The sequence below is a fragment of the Pleuronectes platessa genome, chromosome 2, assembly GCF_947347685.1.
Source record: "Pleuronectes platessa chromosome 2, fPlePla1.1, whole genome shotgun sequence".
NCBI lineage: Eukaryota > Metazoa > Chordata > Actinopteri > Pleuronectiformes > Pleuronectidae > Pleuronectes > Pleuronectes platessa.
The window spans coordinates 10,153,311-10,171,808 of record NC_070627.1 but is presented as its reverse complement, the minus strand read 5'-3'; the positions used below and the strand labels follow the sequence as shown (position 1 = coordinate 10,171,808).

The following is an 18,498-nucleotide window of genomic DNA, read 5'->3' as shown; positions in this document are numbered from 1 at the left end:
AAATCATATCTCCACATCTAAACTGCTAAATGCTACTTGAAGAATTATGAATGTGCTGGAGCTACAACAGCCTGTATTAAAATGATTTAATTAGCTATTACCCACGTACATGATGCTTCCACTGCACAGTTATTATTAAGAGGCAAACATGGCTTCTCTGTAGAGGTCAAGTGTACTTTAACAAGACTGGATAATGGGCCATTGGTGGATACACGTCCAGAGAGCAAAGAGAAATTTGTATTTTGTTGAATGTGATCGGCTAGTTTGCCATCACAGTAAAAAATGCAAGAGACTTTTTACAGCACATTATTATTCGGATAATGTTGTTATTGCCGGCACTCAATTTGAATCTAATACAATAATTATTACAATTAGAGGTTAAAATTCACAGATTAGGATTTTTGATCATAAAATCCTTGAAATGTTTCAATGTAAAAGAAAACTTTTTGACCCCCCCCCCATTATGAATAATCACCATCAGCACGTACGACAAACATTGACATGTTTTCAAGGTTTATTGATGATTGTTGATTAAATGATTTTTGTTCAGTTCAAAAGATAAAGAGTAAATTATTCCCTTATGAGCGTTTATGTGGCAAATTAAATTAATTACACGGACTTTACTGTATAACATGGCCAGCATGTCGACTTTGCATTTAAATTAGCATAGTTACACTACACTTGAAATAAGACATGAGGACATTTCTGTGACTGCATCTTACCTTGGGAAGATGGTCTTAAACTTAACACCCTCTCTCCTCCCCACTTTCATCTATCGATCAGAACATTGTCGTCTTGTTACAAGAGTGACTCAATGTCATCCTCAGCTAACCTTGGTTTATTCTATGAAAAAAGCACTTGTAAAAAACGTCTACTGGTTTGTATCTGGGGTGGGATCCTGCTGGGATTTTTCTGAGCGCTCCTCTTGTCTGGACGTCTGTTCTTCTGTCAGTTTGGGTTCTGTAAATCCTGGGGGATCAAGGATATCGGAAAAGACATTGGAAAATGTTTGTTCAGCTGAAAGGGAAATGATATCTGTATCTATTGATCTCCTCATGGGATCTATTTGACATGAATGGTGTTTAAGAAATCCAATCAATGCTAAAAATACCTGTGTTAAACATTTCTCTGATCATTTAAAGTTAGAAATCTTAAACTCAGGTATTTTCTTTGTTCACTAATGAATATGATGTGTTAAATACCATTGGAGCTGCTGTCCTTCCATTTGAGCTTGTTGTCTTCGGTGTGTCGTGTCCATGTGGAGCGGAAGCTCACCAGCTCAGCTGTGATGTGAGCAAGACTCCACTGCAGACCTCTGGAGCTCTCCTTCCACAGACTACTATGGAGACATATAACACAGAGCTTTATCCTTTTTCTTTCTTTCTTTCTTTTCTTGGTTATGTGTCGACAAGGAGGTTTGGATAATAACTTGTTTGGATGATTGTTTCTTCATAACATTCCTGTATTTACTTGAAACGTCTTTTTGAAGGTATTAGTTTAATTTGTTTACCTCTGTGTCGAGATGACAATATTGATATCAATCTTTATATCCCTTTCCTAAATATGCTTGAAGCTACAGTCAAATTTGAATGACCATAATGCAAGATATGTGCAGCATCTTCAGACATTGATCACAGTTTGGCATTAAGAGACTTCAGATGATAGAGAAAATTAGCAATGTTTATGTCATCCTTGCATCAGCCAAATACCAGGAGTGGGGATCGAACCCACGAGGGCAACTGCCCATTGGATCTTAAGTCCAACGCCTTAACCTCTCGGCCATCCTGGTACATAGTCCCAAGGTCCGTCCTACAAAGTCACTCCACACCTTATCATTACCAAACACTTCAATGCCTTTCACACACAGTCTTGTCTGTGTATCTACCTGTGTCTGTTACAAGGGTCTGGAGGACCTGGATTCTCCTCCACCAGAGGAATAACAATCTTCTCAGCCATGTCCGTCAGCAGAGAGAAAGTAGGATACACGATGAAGTCTATGAAGCCTGTAAGAATAAATGTCAGCGCATCAGCATGTCAAAATAAGATGTTTCTGGGACATAGAAATATGAATTTTGCAATGTGGTGAGGAGCAGTGAGACAAACAAATACAGTTCAATGATTTCAATGATTTTCACAAGTGCTGAAATAAGAGTAAAGCCTACACTGATTAGGATGTTGCATTTGAAAAGAAGTAGAAAAGGGCAATAGACAAAATTTCATATTTTCACGGGAACAATTGGTTTATAAAGGACATCATTGACGTTAATAGGTTTTGTTAGCTGTTTGTGAGACGTACCGATCTGGGACTCGGCTACCAGAGTGCTTTTTCGATCACACAGAGGAGAGAAGGGCAGGCCCAGCTCCGCCTCTCTATCACCCTCACAAAGATAGAAAGAGAGAGAGAAAACATCTTAAAGAGCGTCCCACACATTGCCTGAAAATAACTTCCTGAAGGTTATTTGATTCTAACTCCCGGAACCTGAGAAACAAACAAAACCATGTGAGTGCTCGTGTTATTTTTCGTATTAACCCCTAACCCTTATTTTCAAGGAGAACAGGGCTCAACACCTCCTCTATTCTATTTCTTTTTCAAGTCCAATCTTTTAAGGAGGTTCCTTAACATACCAATATTTAAACAAAGTCTCTATATCCCAGAGCTACATATTCCAGTATCCAAAAAAATTTCAGTCCTTTTTAATCTTTGAATTTAGCAATACATGAATTTAGGTCTAAAAGAGAGATTACTTTGTCATTTTCTATCACCATTGTTCAGGATAACTTAACTAACCTCAGTTTTCAAGTTGAACCAAAGTAACCTCACCACAAATGCTACACTTTTTACAGTTTTTTCACATTTCATCTTGAACTTTTTTGTTCCCAAAAGTCAAGACGGAAGTTTTCATTTGGTTTCAACAGCATCAACCAGTTTGGTTTATATCTGACTCATTGAGTGGAAGTTCTCCAGACTTCAATTATGGATGAAAGCTGAGGTCCCCAGGTCTGCCTTCAGCAAACACAGTGGGTGCTCAATAACCTTTTCATGGAGACCTTCTTCTCTCTGACCGTCTCCACTTCATACACCTTCGGTCTGTGGTTTTTCAATAGCTCTGACGTAATGAACTTCTCTGAAGGTTCCCCCGCTCTGCCTCTTAGACCCAGATGAGTCATTTACAAAAGCCACTATCACACATCCGGCCTTTTGACGCAGCATTGAGGTAATTTCTGAACAAACCAGTCAGAAGAAGATTAGACATGAGAGAATGGTGATGTCTATACATGAAAAGATTTTCTTTACAATCCTTCAGAGAAAATGTTAAGCTTAGGATGTGATATTCATATTCTCAGAAAGACAGTAACACAAAAGATAAAGTTACTCTACATAACATCTGTAATTATTTATTCATATTTTGGTCACATTTTCTCTTTATGTTGTTTCCCTACAGGATGGCCTACATTTTTCTCCGGAAGTGCTGAAATACAGTTTCTAGTTGATCGCTCAGTTAGCTGTTTGAGAGAAAGTTTATTGGGAACATAATCAATTTGTTGTTCTAATATGTAATCATTTTTAACAAAAATCCATAATAGCCTTTACCATAGACCTAGAGCAGAGCAGCTTGGTGGTGTTTGCAGTATAAAGCATTAATCCCACCTGCACCATGGTAGTCCAAGAACTTTCTCCTTAAAGAGGGTTTCTGTCATTTCAGGTCTCATCCCTCTTTACCATTAAGTTTTGTTTGAATTCATTATGTCATGCTATAAATATGGGGTGAATGTCATGATTGACAACTGATCCTGACTACACGTTTTTTGTTTTGGCACGAACTTGTGATAAGAAGAGACAAGAGGAGAGAAGAGAAGAGAAGAGAAGAGAAGAGAAGAGAAGAGAAGAGAAGAGAAGAGAAGAGACATAACAGCTGTGTCTCACACAGAGGCTGTATCATTAGGAGGCACCATTTGAAGACCTAATGCGTCACAGGGGCTCCACCGTCCCATCTCAAAGCTTCTCCAAAGGTTTTTCAAAGAGGTCCTGGTGACAAGACGTCGATGCTTGAGTATCACACTTCAACTCAGCCAAACAGCTGACGATTCACTCGTTAAAAAAACATTCAAATGTTCTGGTCGTGTCCAACTGCAGCTCTGTTGCTAGGCGACAGCAGTAAAGATGGGACAAACAGAAACCTTCTGCAGACCAGAGCGTCTCATTTTAGTTTGGCCTTCAAGATCTATACGGGGACCAACAAAGACCATCTCCTTCATGAGCGGCGCAGACCTCCATCTGTATTGGGACACGACGTATGAATTGAGGTCTATGAGCCGTCCTACCTGTTGGAAAAACTCCTCCATCAGAGACTTGGTCCAGCGAGAGTGCAGCGCCCAGGGCTTGGACGGATGGCTTATGTCGGCCGTGTGCAGTAGCAGAGACAGGGCTTTGGGCTTGTCAATCCTGCTGGAGAGAGAAAAAAAAAGTGCTTGTTGTTGTTGTTGTTGTGCTGTCGTTGTAACCCCGACACATGACTGGAAACCCCCCGTTGACACCAGCCAGCGTGACACTCATTCCCCCCGTCTGCCTCTCCGTGCAGGATGTTTTTCAATCAGCGGCGGTAAAACATTCATTGTGTGACCTGTTGATTGTGCAACACAGCGTGAACAACAGCACAGTCCATTAGCCGTTACCGCTCTTGTTGTTGGAGGCAGGATTTCATGGCTTTGACTTGGAGGAGGTGGGAGGACATGTCTGTGGACAACACCATCTCTATGACCAGGGTGCGCAGCTCCCTGTAAACAGACACACAGATTACTAGCCGACCTTGTACGATGAGAGAGGAACGTATAGAGGGAAACAGGTGGGGGGATGCAGTGGGGTCGTGACCTTTGTAGATTTCCTAATGGATTTTCTTGTTCCCCTGGTAACGCTTGACTGCTAGAAAAGCCCATCACAGTATGCTACCGGTGTTTATCTTTTGGCGATATCTACAGATCTGCTCCATAAATAAGTCTCACATTGTGTATATGATTTTTGAAGCATCCGTCTCCGTTGTAAACTGTACAGTATAAACAATATGGATACTTACATTGCTAGCTGTACTATAAAAGTGACAACAATAAATAGAAACTGGGCTTATCTATAGTTTACTGTCAATATTAATAACCTTTGAACAAAGTTGTTTTACATTAATACTTAACTTGCTGATGTTTATTTTAATTTATAACCATTTAAGCTCACTGACCACAACTCTGTTTGTCAATAAACGTACATGTGACTCCTCCACTACACTTCTGCTGACTGATGAATGAGTAACTAAATACAAATAGTGAAAAGATCCGTTATCGATTCATAAAGGAGACGTTTCATCTCCGGGGGTCAAAGATCAGGGTCGGCCGGAGGAGAAGACCTGGAAGGTCTCACCAGGGCAATTCATGATGGACAGACAGTTACTCTTCTGCCACTTTTTCCACAATCAATATGACACAGCTTCTCTTATTTCAAATCAGCAATAGTAAATCTGCAGTTGATGTGTTATCAACACATGCCCCGGACAGACCTTTGGCACTATAGTTTTTAGCAACGTAGGAATAAATAGTGTATTTGTGTAGGACGATTTTTAACTGCGGATTAATAAACATTTGGTTCACCAGTGAGTAATAACAGTTTCCTCTGTGTGTGTGTGTGTTGGGGGGAGGGGACGGACTAAAACCCAAAAAGTAAGTGCACATGTGCCCACTGATGAGCTTTTAATGGGTTTTGGAAAATACATTTTGGTCTATGGCACAGAAAAAAGCGAGTGACTCATCAGACTTTAGCTGCTCAGATGATACTTATCAGCAGGATATAAAACCGATAGCTTCATGATATCAGGAGTCGTTATCTATGTGTGTGAGCAGTTTGGTGCAGCTCGATTGAATGTAAGGGGACTGTTGCCTTGGTGCAGGTATATTTGCTCTATTGAGGGTCTTATCTGGAGTTAACATCTGGTCCTCTTACATCCACTCCTCTCGCGTCAAGTTGACGAAGATGTTCATTTGGTCGTCCTGCAGCAGCCGAAACGCCGCACTCAGGTGATGGCTCTCCTGGACCGACCGGTCGTTGTACATCAACGCAAACTCTGACCTGGAAAACAGAGAGAGAGAGAGAGAGAGAGAGAGAGAGAGAGAGAGAGAGAGAGAGAGAGACAGAGAGAGAGAGAGAGAGAGAAATAGAGACATTTATGGGTCGGCTGGAAATTAAAGGGCCACTGTACATCACGGTAGTCGCAGGGTGGAGGTGGTGAGAATGAGATAAAGAGACGGTCCTCAGGGAGCGATTAAAGCCATGTGACTGCAGGTCTATAATGATGAATTTAAAAGTGTTGAAGAGGGAGTGGGATGTGTTAAAACACAATGTGGGTGTTAATGACTCACTATGGCAAGTTAATGAACTAATTTCTCAGTCAGGAGTCCTTTGTCCAGTCATTTGCACTTAATCTACTTTATAACACTGTTAAAATATGTAGCAAGTGTTAAAAGTATAATTTTGAAGCTTCTGCTAAAACCAAACAACGTGTAAAGCTCCAGTGAAAATGGTGTAATATATATAAAATATTCAGCTCAGTGTTAAAATGTCTTTTGGGACAAGGTTTGCAGTGTGAGGGGCTGTGGTCAGCTTGACTTCATGTGGGTTGAATAAAGAAAAGATTCATAGTGGATAGAGACATAGTTAGAACTTGTTTTTATGGCCCAATAATTTCCTACTAATGTCCCAGGAAGGAGGGTTCCTGGTGAGGTCAAAGTCATTGGGTCCTAATTATAGTGAAATGGAGAGAATATTGTGAAACAGAATATATATAATGCAATACTTTTCTTTTAAGAATTTTCCTAGTCTGCTTGTTAGCATTTATTGTTCACCTCAGCTGCTGTGGACGTGCACGTAATTACATTTTCATTGTGATAAACATTCATATGATTTCTCCTCAGTTATTAGTTTCTTAAGAAATAAGTTCCCATAAAGATACATGCCGCAGTAGCAAAATACACACAGAAACCATTATATTACATTTGAACCTTTGTACCTTGACTTTTTTTTATATTAATCTATATTTAATAGTAATATTAATATTAGTTATAGTCGTAGTATTATTATAATTATTGAAACACAGAATCTTCTAACGCCATCTGCCTGACTTGTGCTGCAGAATCCTCAGAATCATTCTGAGCTTGGTAACCAACATGACTTCAAGCTGTCCAGCCAACATTCTTCATGAGGTAACAGACTCAGTCAGATCAGCCAATATCTCAAGCTTGCAAGAAGTGACTGTTTGAAGATGTACTTAGGCGGAGTGTGACTTTGAGATCGATGATGCTAAAGATACAGTAAACGGGACATGTAGTTTTTCATGGACAAGCATCTTTGTGCTTTACTCCCAAAATAAAGCATAATGATGACGATGAGTGCCAAGAGACTGGACTGCGTTCTCCCGCTCTATTATGTGGAAGATCAACATCTAAAAATACTGTGTTCCTTCCATGAGTGTTTGCTTTAGTGCTCTCTCTGCCTCTCTCGTTCTAAAACGACCCTGCCGTCTACATACTGAAATCTCTTGCTATTCTACAGCTGCCCGACAGGATGTCGTATATGTGGACAGGGTATAAATACATGTAGCTGTTTCTGAAGACAGGGTTTATAAAATACACGTGCATCAGAAAGAGGGCTTACTTTGTGTGGATGTGAAAGTTGTTTGTGGTTCCTGTGTGTTCGTAGTCGTGAATGGCCGCAGCGAATAGAGACGCCAACACTTCCAGCTCTGTCAGCCAGTGCTGGACAGACACAAGACAAGAACAAGTTAATGTGAAAATATACTGTCCATGCATCAGATTGTACATAGGACAGAATCATATCAGTTTTCATGTTTATGGATCAAGTATCACAGTATCAACGCGGGGCAGCAACACATCAATCCTACACATGATAGTTCTTATCAGCAATTTAACTTACATTCAAACAAACATGACCTTCTTGGCAGATGTCATTAGATTATAAGGCATCATCGAATACCAATAATGAGTCCTGCCTGTCTGTATCTGTAAACTATGTATAAAAGTAGAGTGTGTGTAGTTTATTCCTTTGTACCACAGACCTAGGACAAAAAATAGAAGGATAGGACTGAAGCTCAAACTTATTAGAAACATTGGATAATGAAAAGCTTAATCTTAATGCCCAGTTTTGGGAAATTAGCTTGGATATTTGAAATCTTTAAGAATATAATTAGATTTATGTCTTCGGTTAAAAAAATGTGGGCTTGGGTTTTTTATTCTTTGATTTCATTTTGGTTTGTTGACACTGAGGAGGGGAAAAAAAACAAACACGGGCTGTATCCTTTAAAAGAATGTGACCAATGTGAAGTGGTCAGATGAGAGCAGCCTACCACGAGTCCAGAGCGCAGCAGCAGGCAGTGCAGGGTCTGAGTCACGTCAGCAGCGTGGACGTGGCTGTGGTACGGGTTGTTGTATCTGCAGTATCCTCTCTCCAGCGCAGACAGGAACTCCGTCAGGCACGAGATGGGAATCTGCAAAAATGCATGACATCATCACCACTCCGGTTGTGTCAAGTCATGGTCTGGCAACAACAACACAAACTGATGCCTGATTATATCTACAAATTACCACACAAAAGCAAAAGCGATGATTACTGGCAGTCTTGCACATCTGGGATAACGTGCATGGAATGTGTCAGGAAATCTAAAAATGAAAAGACCTTAAATCGGCTGTTGAGCTCATATCTGGTGATCAGCTCGAAGAAAAGAGTTCGTAGTGCGTGATCGGAGCTCGCCGAGTTCAGAGCGAACACGTCAAAGCTCCAGCGGTCAACATCCTGGGAAAAGAGAGAGGAAGGCGTCTGCGTTATTAATGCATACTTGTTCTGTGTATACTACGTCTTTAGTGATGTCCGATTTATTGCATAAACACACGACTCACTGGGAGATTTATGTTCGGAGGGCGGGGCTTACCCTGAGGCAGTTTACGACCGCAGCTGGTTGGTCGGGCATGGCGGCCGTGTAGGCCCTCTTGAACATCCTGGAATAATGCAATGTTTATGTTGAGTTCACTTAAAGTTCAGGTGTGGACACTGTGCAGTGAACTGGACTCAGGGGCTGTTTATATAAATCCTCCAAAGTCCCCGTCCCCTTTGGAAGGATGTTTTCACGAGAGAAGGAGGTTAATGTTTAACAGTGCACCGCAGCTGTCTGTAGCTGCAACAACACTACGTGAGCTTAAGTTACAGTTACACCACATCAGTCATTAACACTGGGAGTTTCATGGTACAGTATAATGAAAGATTTCTAGTATTATTGCATTGAGGTGTCATAAAGAACGGATAGAGCTGTGTGACTGCTTCTGGCTCTTTTCTACAGAAGCTGCTTTGTTCATGCAAAGTATTAAACATCCTGAACTTGTACGTGTACCTCTCCACAAATATCCCGGCCTGCACCGCGTGGACAATGCTGCGGAACTTGGGCTTCTCATCCGAGCGGCGCATTGGCCGTCGGACCCTCTGCGTGAAGGTGGAGGCCAGCCAGTCGGTGACCTCTGGAGGCACGCCGTCCGACTGCAGCTGCTGAAGATCGTCCTCGGTCTCCAGACACTGCCTGAGAGGGACGGCAGACGCACAGAGACATAAACGCTGGTGGTTGGATCCACGTGGTGTGAAGACGCAGTCAATGACTCAACGGTGGACGACAGTAATAAATAGTCAGCGTCTGAGTTTTTACACTCAAATATACAGGGTAGGGAATTCTGCGTAACTCTGTATTAAGTTATGGTACAGAGCAAAACACTGAGAAAACTTAGAAGCTTTAAAGGTCCCATATTGTTGAAAGTCCGATTTTAGAAAGAAAGTAAAGCAGGTCCAGAGGCTACAGAAGAAATATGAATACTTACTTCCTAAGGTTTCTTGTCTGTTCAGCCCTTTACTCTCTTACTGTTAGTCTCTCTCCCCCTCTCTTTCTCTCTCTCTCTTTCTCTCTCTCTCTCTCTCTCTCTCTCTCTCTCTGTGTGCGTGCTTTCACACAAAGTTAAGGGATTATGTCAATTGCCTGGAGTCTGAGCTCTGAAAAAGGACGAGCCGTTGATGTCCCCGTACCTGTTGCCCAGACAAAGTGTATTTCCATAATCTCCTCATATATGCCCGTGTCACCTTGCCCCTGGTGCTCGTTCCGTCCACGCACCCAATCAATCCCGTACCAAACTCCAGACTGTCCGGCAGCAACAGGAAGGCGAGCTGCTCCTCCCGATTCTCCTGGAAATCCACTCGTCATGTTCCACTCTGTCTGCAGCAGCTGCCCACTCACACACCTCCCTAATCCCTCTGTTGGGTCAGATTCGGCAGCCTCGCACACGCCACCGACAGGCCTCAGAGCACGCTGGCAATGTCCTAGTGTTTCGGCAAATTGTGTTTCCCATTGGACATTTGTTCCCCCAGTTGGGTTTGTGTTGCACCCACCATCAGTGGTTTGGGTTGGGATAAGGCTGGGCTCAGGTTAGGGGAAACACACATCAACAGGGCAACTGGACTCTGGAGCAGTGGACTCCAGGCCTCCTGCCACCGGATATTGAAGCTGAAAAACTGTGGACAGTCACGTGACAGATCGTAGAGCGGCTCGGACCGGAACCAGGCTTCACATCGAGTACAGCTGGTGGGTTTGAGATTGAATTTGAGCATCTGTTCGGCACATGTAAGTGCTGACGGCATTTACTAAGCTACAGTAGTAGGCAGCAATCTGATAGGCCTGGTCACGCGTTATTTAGAAAGCATCCAATCATATGAGAAACTCAGATCCTCTGTTTTGTTGCCAACGATCCTGGAGAGAGATGTGAAACTGAGATGTTTTTAGGTTATATCATCAAAAATCTTCTAAACTTAAAAATCAGGAAAGTGCAAAAGGGGACCTTTAAAGGAATAGTTCTAAGTTATTATGTATATATTTACTGACTCTCTGACTGAAAGTTGGAAGGTAAACAGGTCAACATCAATCCCAACGCAAGTGTCTAGTTTCCAGACGGAAATGCAGTTGTCATTTTACCGTCTGGTTTTGCATAAAGAGCAAACTGACCCGTCTGATCACCCGTGGACGAGTTAGTCATAAAATGAAGAGTTGTCAGGTGCGTTTTGGTGCATCGCTAACGTGAGGAGCATCCGTGAGCAATTGTGCATTGGTCTGATTTAGGGATGCACATGTGGGGACAATGTGAGGGGGGGGGGGGGGGGGGGGGTCTACTTGTTCACAAAGGGAGAGTGCGGAAGGAAGTGCTCTCTTTCTCCTTAATGGGGAAATTAGCCAATGTGTTAGCAGTATGTATAAACATGTTTATTAACTCTCAGACTGGGAGATGGCATCCTGATTGGTTTATTGAATCTACTGCATGATTATATAAGTACAATCATTCTGAACCATGCCTCTGACAAAGTGACCTTTATTTAATCGTTAAACAAGCGTAAGTGTTTGTGTACACTCTCCTAATTAAGATGCATTCAGATGCCGAAAATAGAGCCCCATCATAAAAGCATGAAAAAAGAGATCATGAACACCTGCAGATGCTTGCATGCAAATTGATATAAAATGTCAACTAAACAGCTTTATGTATCAAACGCATTACATTCTTATTCTCAATGAGACGATACCTAGATAAAGATACAATGAAAGATAATGTGATTAAAGACAAACCTTGTTCCATCCAGGTAAACTGCCTCTAGCAACGATGCTGTTAAATCCAGATTCCTTCTGATTTCCTCAAAGTCGACATCTTTCTCCTCCAGCTGCTTCAACATGCTCCGCAGCCTGAAAGGAAACAAAACCATTCATTCAGACGGGATCAAAACAACACACAATGTACTGGGAAGCTGTTTCATCTCTCGGTACGGGAATCGCTGAGAGGCAATAGTGTGAAGATGGTTGGAGATTAAAGCCGGGTAGAACTAAGGTCCTTGAGCCAAACGGTAGCATTTCGTGATAGAAGCATTCTAACCCCCACAGCCTTGTGTAAGTTGTCAGTGTTTGTCACTGGAGAAAGTGAAATGAAGCCCGAGAAGTGCTTCAGCAACAGGCTGAGAGAAGTCCCTCACGAAAGAGTTCATTTGGAAGCGATTTAAATGCCAAGCTGTCCGAAGAACGCCAGTGGCAAACGGGCACCATTAGTGCCAAATTTTCCATGAGAGGAAAACTTCCCATGGTCAGAGACTTATGTAACCCGATGTTGTCAAAGTGGGATTAGGTACGTGCAGAGTTTTGTTTTTGCATTTTCTGCGCCACGTTCTGATCTCATTCTTGGTTCTTGGTGATTTTACACAAGAGAAGTGCATAAATCTCCTGCTGTAGTTTAAAAAGCAAATGCTTAGAGCACATGTCATCTGCAATGGAATCTCTATAAACAGACTCTGTAACTGAACATACAAGGGAAAACCTTCTGAATTCTGTTTCCAGTTTGACCAAGCGTGTAGGCTATGGTTGCCCACGGTTCAGCAGTCTGTGTGGAAAGCAGAGGTGGAGTGCAACGACTGAAATGCATCAGCTACTGTTTATTTTAGTTTTTTCTTCATTACGATGCAGAAAGCTGTTAATAGATATTAGGCAAATGGTCGTTCGGGACCTTTAAACACTTACAGGTTCACTATCACTGTTTGTGTTTAGTGAGGGTAAACATTCAACTCATGTGATGAAATAAACTATTCAGTGTAAACAACATTTGGCGAAGAGAAGCTGGAGTCTTGTGGAACGGTTATCTGCTTACTTCACCGGTAAGCCCCCAAATATTGACCAGTGTGCCCAGAGGCTCATTTGCCGTCAGACGACACGGAGATTATCTCCAATGTTCCCGTCTGCAGTGCGTTGACCTCATCTCAGTATTTATTCCAACAGCATATACAGTGTCTGATGATCACCCTCAGTTTATAAAACTTGAATCTTTCTGCTCTGACAGGATTTGACTCTCTCCCGGGCTGTTTGAAAGAGAGGTTCACTTGCTATGATAACACGTTTGAGACACAGATAATTCCTCTGAAGCGTCGCGGTGGGGCCGCCCGCCTGCACGGTGACGCCACCAGTATGATTGTGTTCCCAAACTGCACCAGGGCCGCGCTGCTGGGGCCAGCTCCCGGAGATGAGGCGCTCGCAGCTTTCAAAGTGTTTATCACGCTGGCAAGGAGCTCTGAAAAGCTGTTGAGTCATAAAAATAGCATGCGTCTAAATACCACGGCTCACTTTCAATCTCAACTAATCTTTGGTGATAGCACAGTCTCTTTTTTTTTGCTTTCAACTGTTCGCAGCAGAAGAGCCTCTGACAGGACGTTTACAGGAAATTTCTTGTCAAGTGCACTTGAGCGACTTTTGTTTATAGAGACAAATGACACATTTCCCTTTGGCGCAGACGTTGTTGAATCTCTACAGTGCATAGTGTCATCCTAACAAAGTGTGGATCAGAGCAGGAGAGTAGAAGATTCAATGTGTTGTCAGCTCCGAGCTTTTGTCAGATTTAAAGCTGGTATTGCACAGACAAGAAGGAAATTCATTCATTCTAACAAAATCCACTCCAAATTTCACCTGTGATTATGGACTAACATGACATACAATATGTGTGAAAAACTAAAAAAGCTAAACACCCAACAGGAGTCAGAGCTCTGAACTCTGAGCACACTCACACATCGACGTGTTGACCAAAACAAAACCACATGACCCATCACCTCTGCACCACGTTTCCCTCCCGCTGCGAAAGAGCATGAGTAATAATGAGAGCTCTTGCAACCGCTTGGAGCAACAAGTGTGTGTTCCCATGCTGCTGCAGTCCAAAGGAAACCGTCACGAGTGCTCTGAATATTCAAGAGCAGGAGTGAGGAGACTTTCTAAGGTGAGAATAAGCTTCTGGTGTTTTGATTTGCAGAGCGTGAAGTTTATGCAGATATGAAATATGCCCAAACAAATCCACTGCATTATCACTCACTAGTTGTCTTAGCGTGGTTCATTTTTGTGGTCACATATTTCCGTTTCTACAAAACAAGAAAACTACATCAGTACATGACTACAGCCTGACTGCAACAGTATCATTGTAAAGATGTTGGGTAAGGACTTATCAGTCACACAGAGGCTGAACATGTACATAGCTAATTATGATATACTAGGTAGTAATCGTTCCCCCCTGTCTTACCTAGAGATGGGGATCTGCAGCCGTTTCTTACGGATTCGCACCAGTTCAGCCATTCCACACTCAAGCTTCGCCCTAATGGACCCCAGAGTTCATAAATAATAATAAAAAAAAATAGGTGGATGAAAAAAGAAAGTTTTTTGCAGAGAAGAAGTGAGCAGAAAAGTTCTCCAAACCACCAAGGCAAACTTTGTTCGTCCTAAGACAGACTTCTGTTTCAACAGCTCCCCCACCCACTTCTGGGGACCGAGTGCAGTTCACTCTGATTGGTTAGGCAGGCCTAAACACTGTGTGTGTGTGTGTGTGTGTGTGTGTGTGTGTGTGTGAGAGAGAGTTAGAGAGAGAGAACGCCTTGTGTGTGTGTGTGTATCTTTGTCAGTGAATGAGTGTTTGTGCATATGCGCACACCCGTTGTGTGAAGTGAGTTACTTGACCTGACTCGCTGATGAAGTGTTGACTGCGAGGCTTTCAAGCTGTGTGTGTGTGTGTATGTGTGTGGTGTGTGTGTGTGTGTGTGTGTATGTGTGTGTGTGTTGTGTGTGTGTGTGTGTGTGTGCTCAAATCCCAAATGAGAATTTTCCACCGCAGCCGCAAATCAGGGAAGTGCACAGAGGGAGTCTTTGAGAGAAACCCACCAGAGTCACCCCTTAACCAAGATACATAAACAAGGCTTGTCCTCCACAGCCACCCACAACAGGCCGATAGTTTCACTGCGGCGTGTGCACAACAAACATAATGCAGGGTGGGAGGGCAGCCTCACTTTAAATAATATTTCAACGACTGCTTTTAACATGAAATGGAGCCTTTTTGGATCCCTGTTTGAGTCAAAGACGCAAATTACCAAGCTGCTAATACTTGACACACTCAGCGGCGGCGGCTTCAATCAAAAGCACAGAGGCTCACATCACAATTAAAGGTTCAGTGTGTACGTTTAAGGTGAATTGGATCCTTTGGCAGAAATTTTGTATAAAATAATTCTAATGATGTTTTCACTTGTGTGTTTCCTCTAAATTGTACGAATAGTTTTTTTCTTTACCCTACCCTTTTATTTTTAATAACTTTCAGGAGACGGTTCTCTACGGAGGCCGCCATGTTTTTACAATAGTTTAAATTGGAGTTTTTAAGACAACTGAATGCTTCCACAGGTTCTCTTTCATGCTTGGAAGGGGAGGGTGCGGTGAGGGGAAATCAGCTGCAACATACAACTTCACCACTAGATGTCACTAAATTCCACACACTGAACCTTTAAAATTAAATCAGTAGTTTACATGAAATGTCTCATCAGTAAATGTAAGACTTTTGTGATCAGTAAAGAGTTTGGCACCTAGAAGTTAAAATGTCTAAGTCGTCCCTAAACACTTTTACAGTTGCAGATCCTAAATCTGTCAGTACTGAGAGAGCTGTGCTCCAGCGTGGCTTGGGAAAACCCCTGCCTGCTGTCGTCCTCCCTGTGTGTCCTGCTTGGGCTGCTGGGTCAGACTGACTCTCATGCTCCCATGCTCTTTGACATGACACAACGTATTATCCCAAAAAATGAAGAGAAGTAATGTTACGACTTATGATTCACCCTCTCATGTGTCACTGTATGGGATCATCCTCCCCCCCTAGAACTGCCATATCAATTGGAAATAATAATGGCAGTAATACATCCACTTTCCTTCAAAGTCACTTAAAAAAGGAATGTCCATCCCTTGTAACTTGTCTCTGTTTATGCTCTAGAGATGCTTTATGTCTTTCCCTGAGTTGGTCCGTCATCTTCTCAGTCTGTGATGATGACGAACTTCCACCCTCTGATCTGTCCACTCACGGACCTCAGATGATTATTAGTCACAGACTCAACAACTTCCGGGAGAGAAATCTGGCTTTGTGGCATCATAAATCCCAGTGAAATGTTACGTGCCTCTGCCTGGGAATCAGTGGTTCAAGAGACTGAGGGTGACGAGGGCCACAGGGAGTGGGTCGCTTTGTGTTTTTATTTCATTTACAACAGTGGAATTGAGTTAGTTTTGCCCAAACCAAAGAGTTTCTAACTGGATTCAGAACTCAGAGGTTCATCAAAAATAACAAAGCTTATCTGGATGAACTTCACAGCCAGAAAAGTCTAACTCATACGTATTATTATTCATTCAGCTGTATCTCGAAGCCAGGCAGATGATTTCAGCAGATTTTGTCAAAGTTTGATCCGTCTTCAACCGAAAACAACGGCGGTGATGGTATTCTTTGTGAAACTTTCAGAACTGAAAACATTTTAAATTTCAGTGGCAATCTCTTTTTCCAGATAAGAATAATCTATAGACCTCACCTTGATCATTATCTCGGCCAAGGAGCTTATGTTGTCTCCCGCCTGTTTGTGTGTTTGTTTATTTGCAGGGTTATGAAAAAGTTACTGAGTGAATTTCCACAAAACCTGTAGAAGGACTCAAAGCAGAACCCAGTAGATGTTTGGCATCACTTTTTTTTGACTTTCCATTGCATTTTTCATTTTGACACTTTTCCCAATTTCTCAGAGATTAGTTTATGGATATTTCAAACTTCAAAACTGTCTTTACGAAAACGTTCAGTGTGCTCTGTTATTTTAGCCAGAGTTGCCTCATTTCCATTTTGGTCAAGACTGAAAATATCTCATCCACAACTGGTTGGATGCCTTTACGCTGTGTACACACATTTATGGTTCCTGGTTCATCACATGCCTACATTTTTAGATGTTTTAGGTAAAATAATCCATTGACATGTATCATTATGCAAAATTACCTATTTTATAGTTAAAACACCAACATTCTTCCTAAACACAGAGGCATAAGTATTTAAATTAACAAAGAATCAACAAATCATACGGACTATATTTATATATAAGTGTTCACATCCCTGATGAGGAGGAAACTTTGTTGACAGCTCACTGCAGCAACCTGTTAATGTAACTGCAAAGTGTCCAATCAGCAGAACACACATAGTAAATCCACGTGTATGCAATAAACATTGGAAGCAGTTTCTGACCTTTCCCGTGTGGTCCTCCATGTCACAGGACGGAGATGTCCCTCAGCTGCTCTGTGTACCTTACAAGTCTGAGACATGACCTGTGGATCCGAACGCTGCGGCAGAACATGTGTGTGTTGAGACTCAGGATGAGCTCTGTGTGTTGCTATAAATCCGACTTGTGATTGTCTTCTGTTTCATTTGTGTGTGTATGGATACTGTAGTTTATGTTAATTTATGCTGCTCTGTTAACACTCACTTCCCTCTGTGCACGTGTGTGTTTGTGTGTGTGTGTGTGTGTGTGTGTGTTAGTGTGTGTGTGTATGTGTGTGTGTGTGTGTGTGTAATCTTCCACTACTCAGCAGGAATGGCTGTGCGTCACCAACACAATCAGGGGAGACTCTTTATATCGGGACCAGAGTTTCCACCATTAGCTGTCCTCAGGGTCTCAGCACTGGATCCACTGCGGAGCTCCAGAGGAAATAGTTCCTTACCATGCATGACCTTAAAAAGCAAAACAGTCAGTATGAGTACAATAAGGAAACAAATAAAATATAATATCAATACTAGTAATAATGTGATTTTCTGTTTTGCTTCGGTTGTACTAAAAACAGCAGAACTATCTTTACTACTTGACTGTACGCCCACATTCGTTGGTAATATATAAACAGTTTATAATGCACTATGACACATATCATGTGACCTAAAGTAGTACAATTCAACAGTGTTTACATTTTTTAAATGTTTAACAAAAGTCTTAAAAAAAGGGTCTGACCTTTACACTGTGAAGCAGTGGACCAGATTACCCAACTGTATAAAGAGGAGAGAGAACAGGGGAAAACAAGTCGCAACGGGCCGGGTCAGAACCGAACCCAGGGCCCCAGCAGGAGGACTCATCGTGTGCTGCCAGGTAGAGCGACCAGTTTTAACAAACTTATCAATAATCATGACATAAAACAATCGATTGTGGTTTGTTAGTGTTATTGATGAAATGTTATCAACACAACCTCTTCTAAAGCAGGCGAAGAAAAAATCTCTTCAAATGTTTAGAAGGAAAATAAATGAAAGAGTCGTCGAATAAGGCTGTGAAACCCCACAACTGATATCTGGTCACGTTAGAGACATTTTAAATGACAGAAAAAATATGTTTTTATTCAAACTGCATCATATTTTTGCACCTTATTGCCATCATTTTTGTCAGATTATATATTTTGGAACATGATATCTGTTCATGATTGCTGAGACTTTAAGCCTTTAACACAAAAACATAGAGTGTGTGACTGGACAATGAGCTGTTGTTAGCTCTGTCGTCTGTTTATAATTCAGTGTACATCTGTGTGTTCACACAAGTGTTGTCCA

At 42.0% G+C, this 18,498-nt stretch overlaps 1 protein-coding gene and 1 non-coding gene across 7 annotated transcripts; both read right to left on the bottom strand.

Annotated features, from left to right (window-relative positions):
• Positions 1 to 496: 496 nt before the first annotated feature.
• LOC128447780 (dual specificity calcium/calmodulin-dependent 3',5'-cyclic nucleotide phosphodiesterase 1B) lies at positions 497 to 17,679 on the bottom strand. 6 transcript variants are annotated; one of them, XM_053430130.1, is made up of 14 exons: positions 17,161 to 17,679; positions 11,697 to 11,810; positions 9,438 to 9,620; positions 8,982 to 9,048; positions 8,729 to 8,845; positions 8,400 to 8,540; positions 7,691 to 7,791; positions 5,984 to 6,109; positions 4,675 to 4,776; positions 4,324 to 4,447; positions 2,297 to 2,378; positions 1,886 to 2,003; positions 1,203 to 1,336; positions 497 to 969 (listed from the first exon to the last, which is right to left on the bottom strand). In XM_053430130.1, exons 1-14 carry the CDS (start codon positions 17,235 to 17,237, stop codon positions 872 to 874), a joined length of 1,584 nt encoding a protein of 527 aa, XP_053286105.1. In that variant the 5' UTR covers positions 17,238 to 17,679; the 3' UTR covers positions 497 to 871. The 6 variants fall into 6 exon arrangements, with proteins under 6 accessions (XP_053286105.1, XP_053286088.1, XP_053286096.1 ...); XM_053430113.1 differs by having other exon boundaries at positions 1,203 to 1,339; positions 17,161 to 17,665; XM_053430121.1 differs by having other exon boundaries at positions 1,203 to 1,339; positions 4,324 to 4,444; positions 17,161 to 17,664.
• Positions 1,707 to 1,789, bottom strand: trnal-uaa (transfer RNA leucine (anticodon UAA)). Its single transcript has one exon. It is a non-coding gene; the product is annotated as a tRNA-Leu (tRNA).
• Positions 17,680 to 18,498: the final 819 nt, after the last annotated feature.

Excerpts from the sequence above, each read along its gene's own strand:
- LOC128447780 (XM_053430113.1), bottom strand. The coding sequence starts at position 17,237 with ATGTCTCAGACTTGTAAGGTACACAGAGCAGCTGAGGGACATCTCCGT. Across the intron at positions 11,811-17,160 it reads TGGAGGACCACACGGGAAAG|GCTGCGGAGCATGTTGAAGC; the intron begins GTCAGAAACTGC and ends GTTTCCTTTCAG. Across the intron at positions 2,004-2,296 it reads GGTAGCCGAGTCCCAGATCG|GCTTCATAGACTTCATCGTG; the intron begins GTACGTCTCACA and ends TTATTCTTACAG.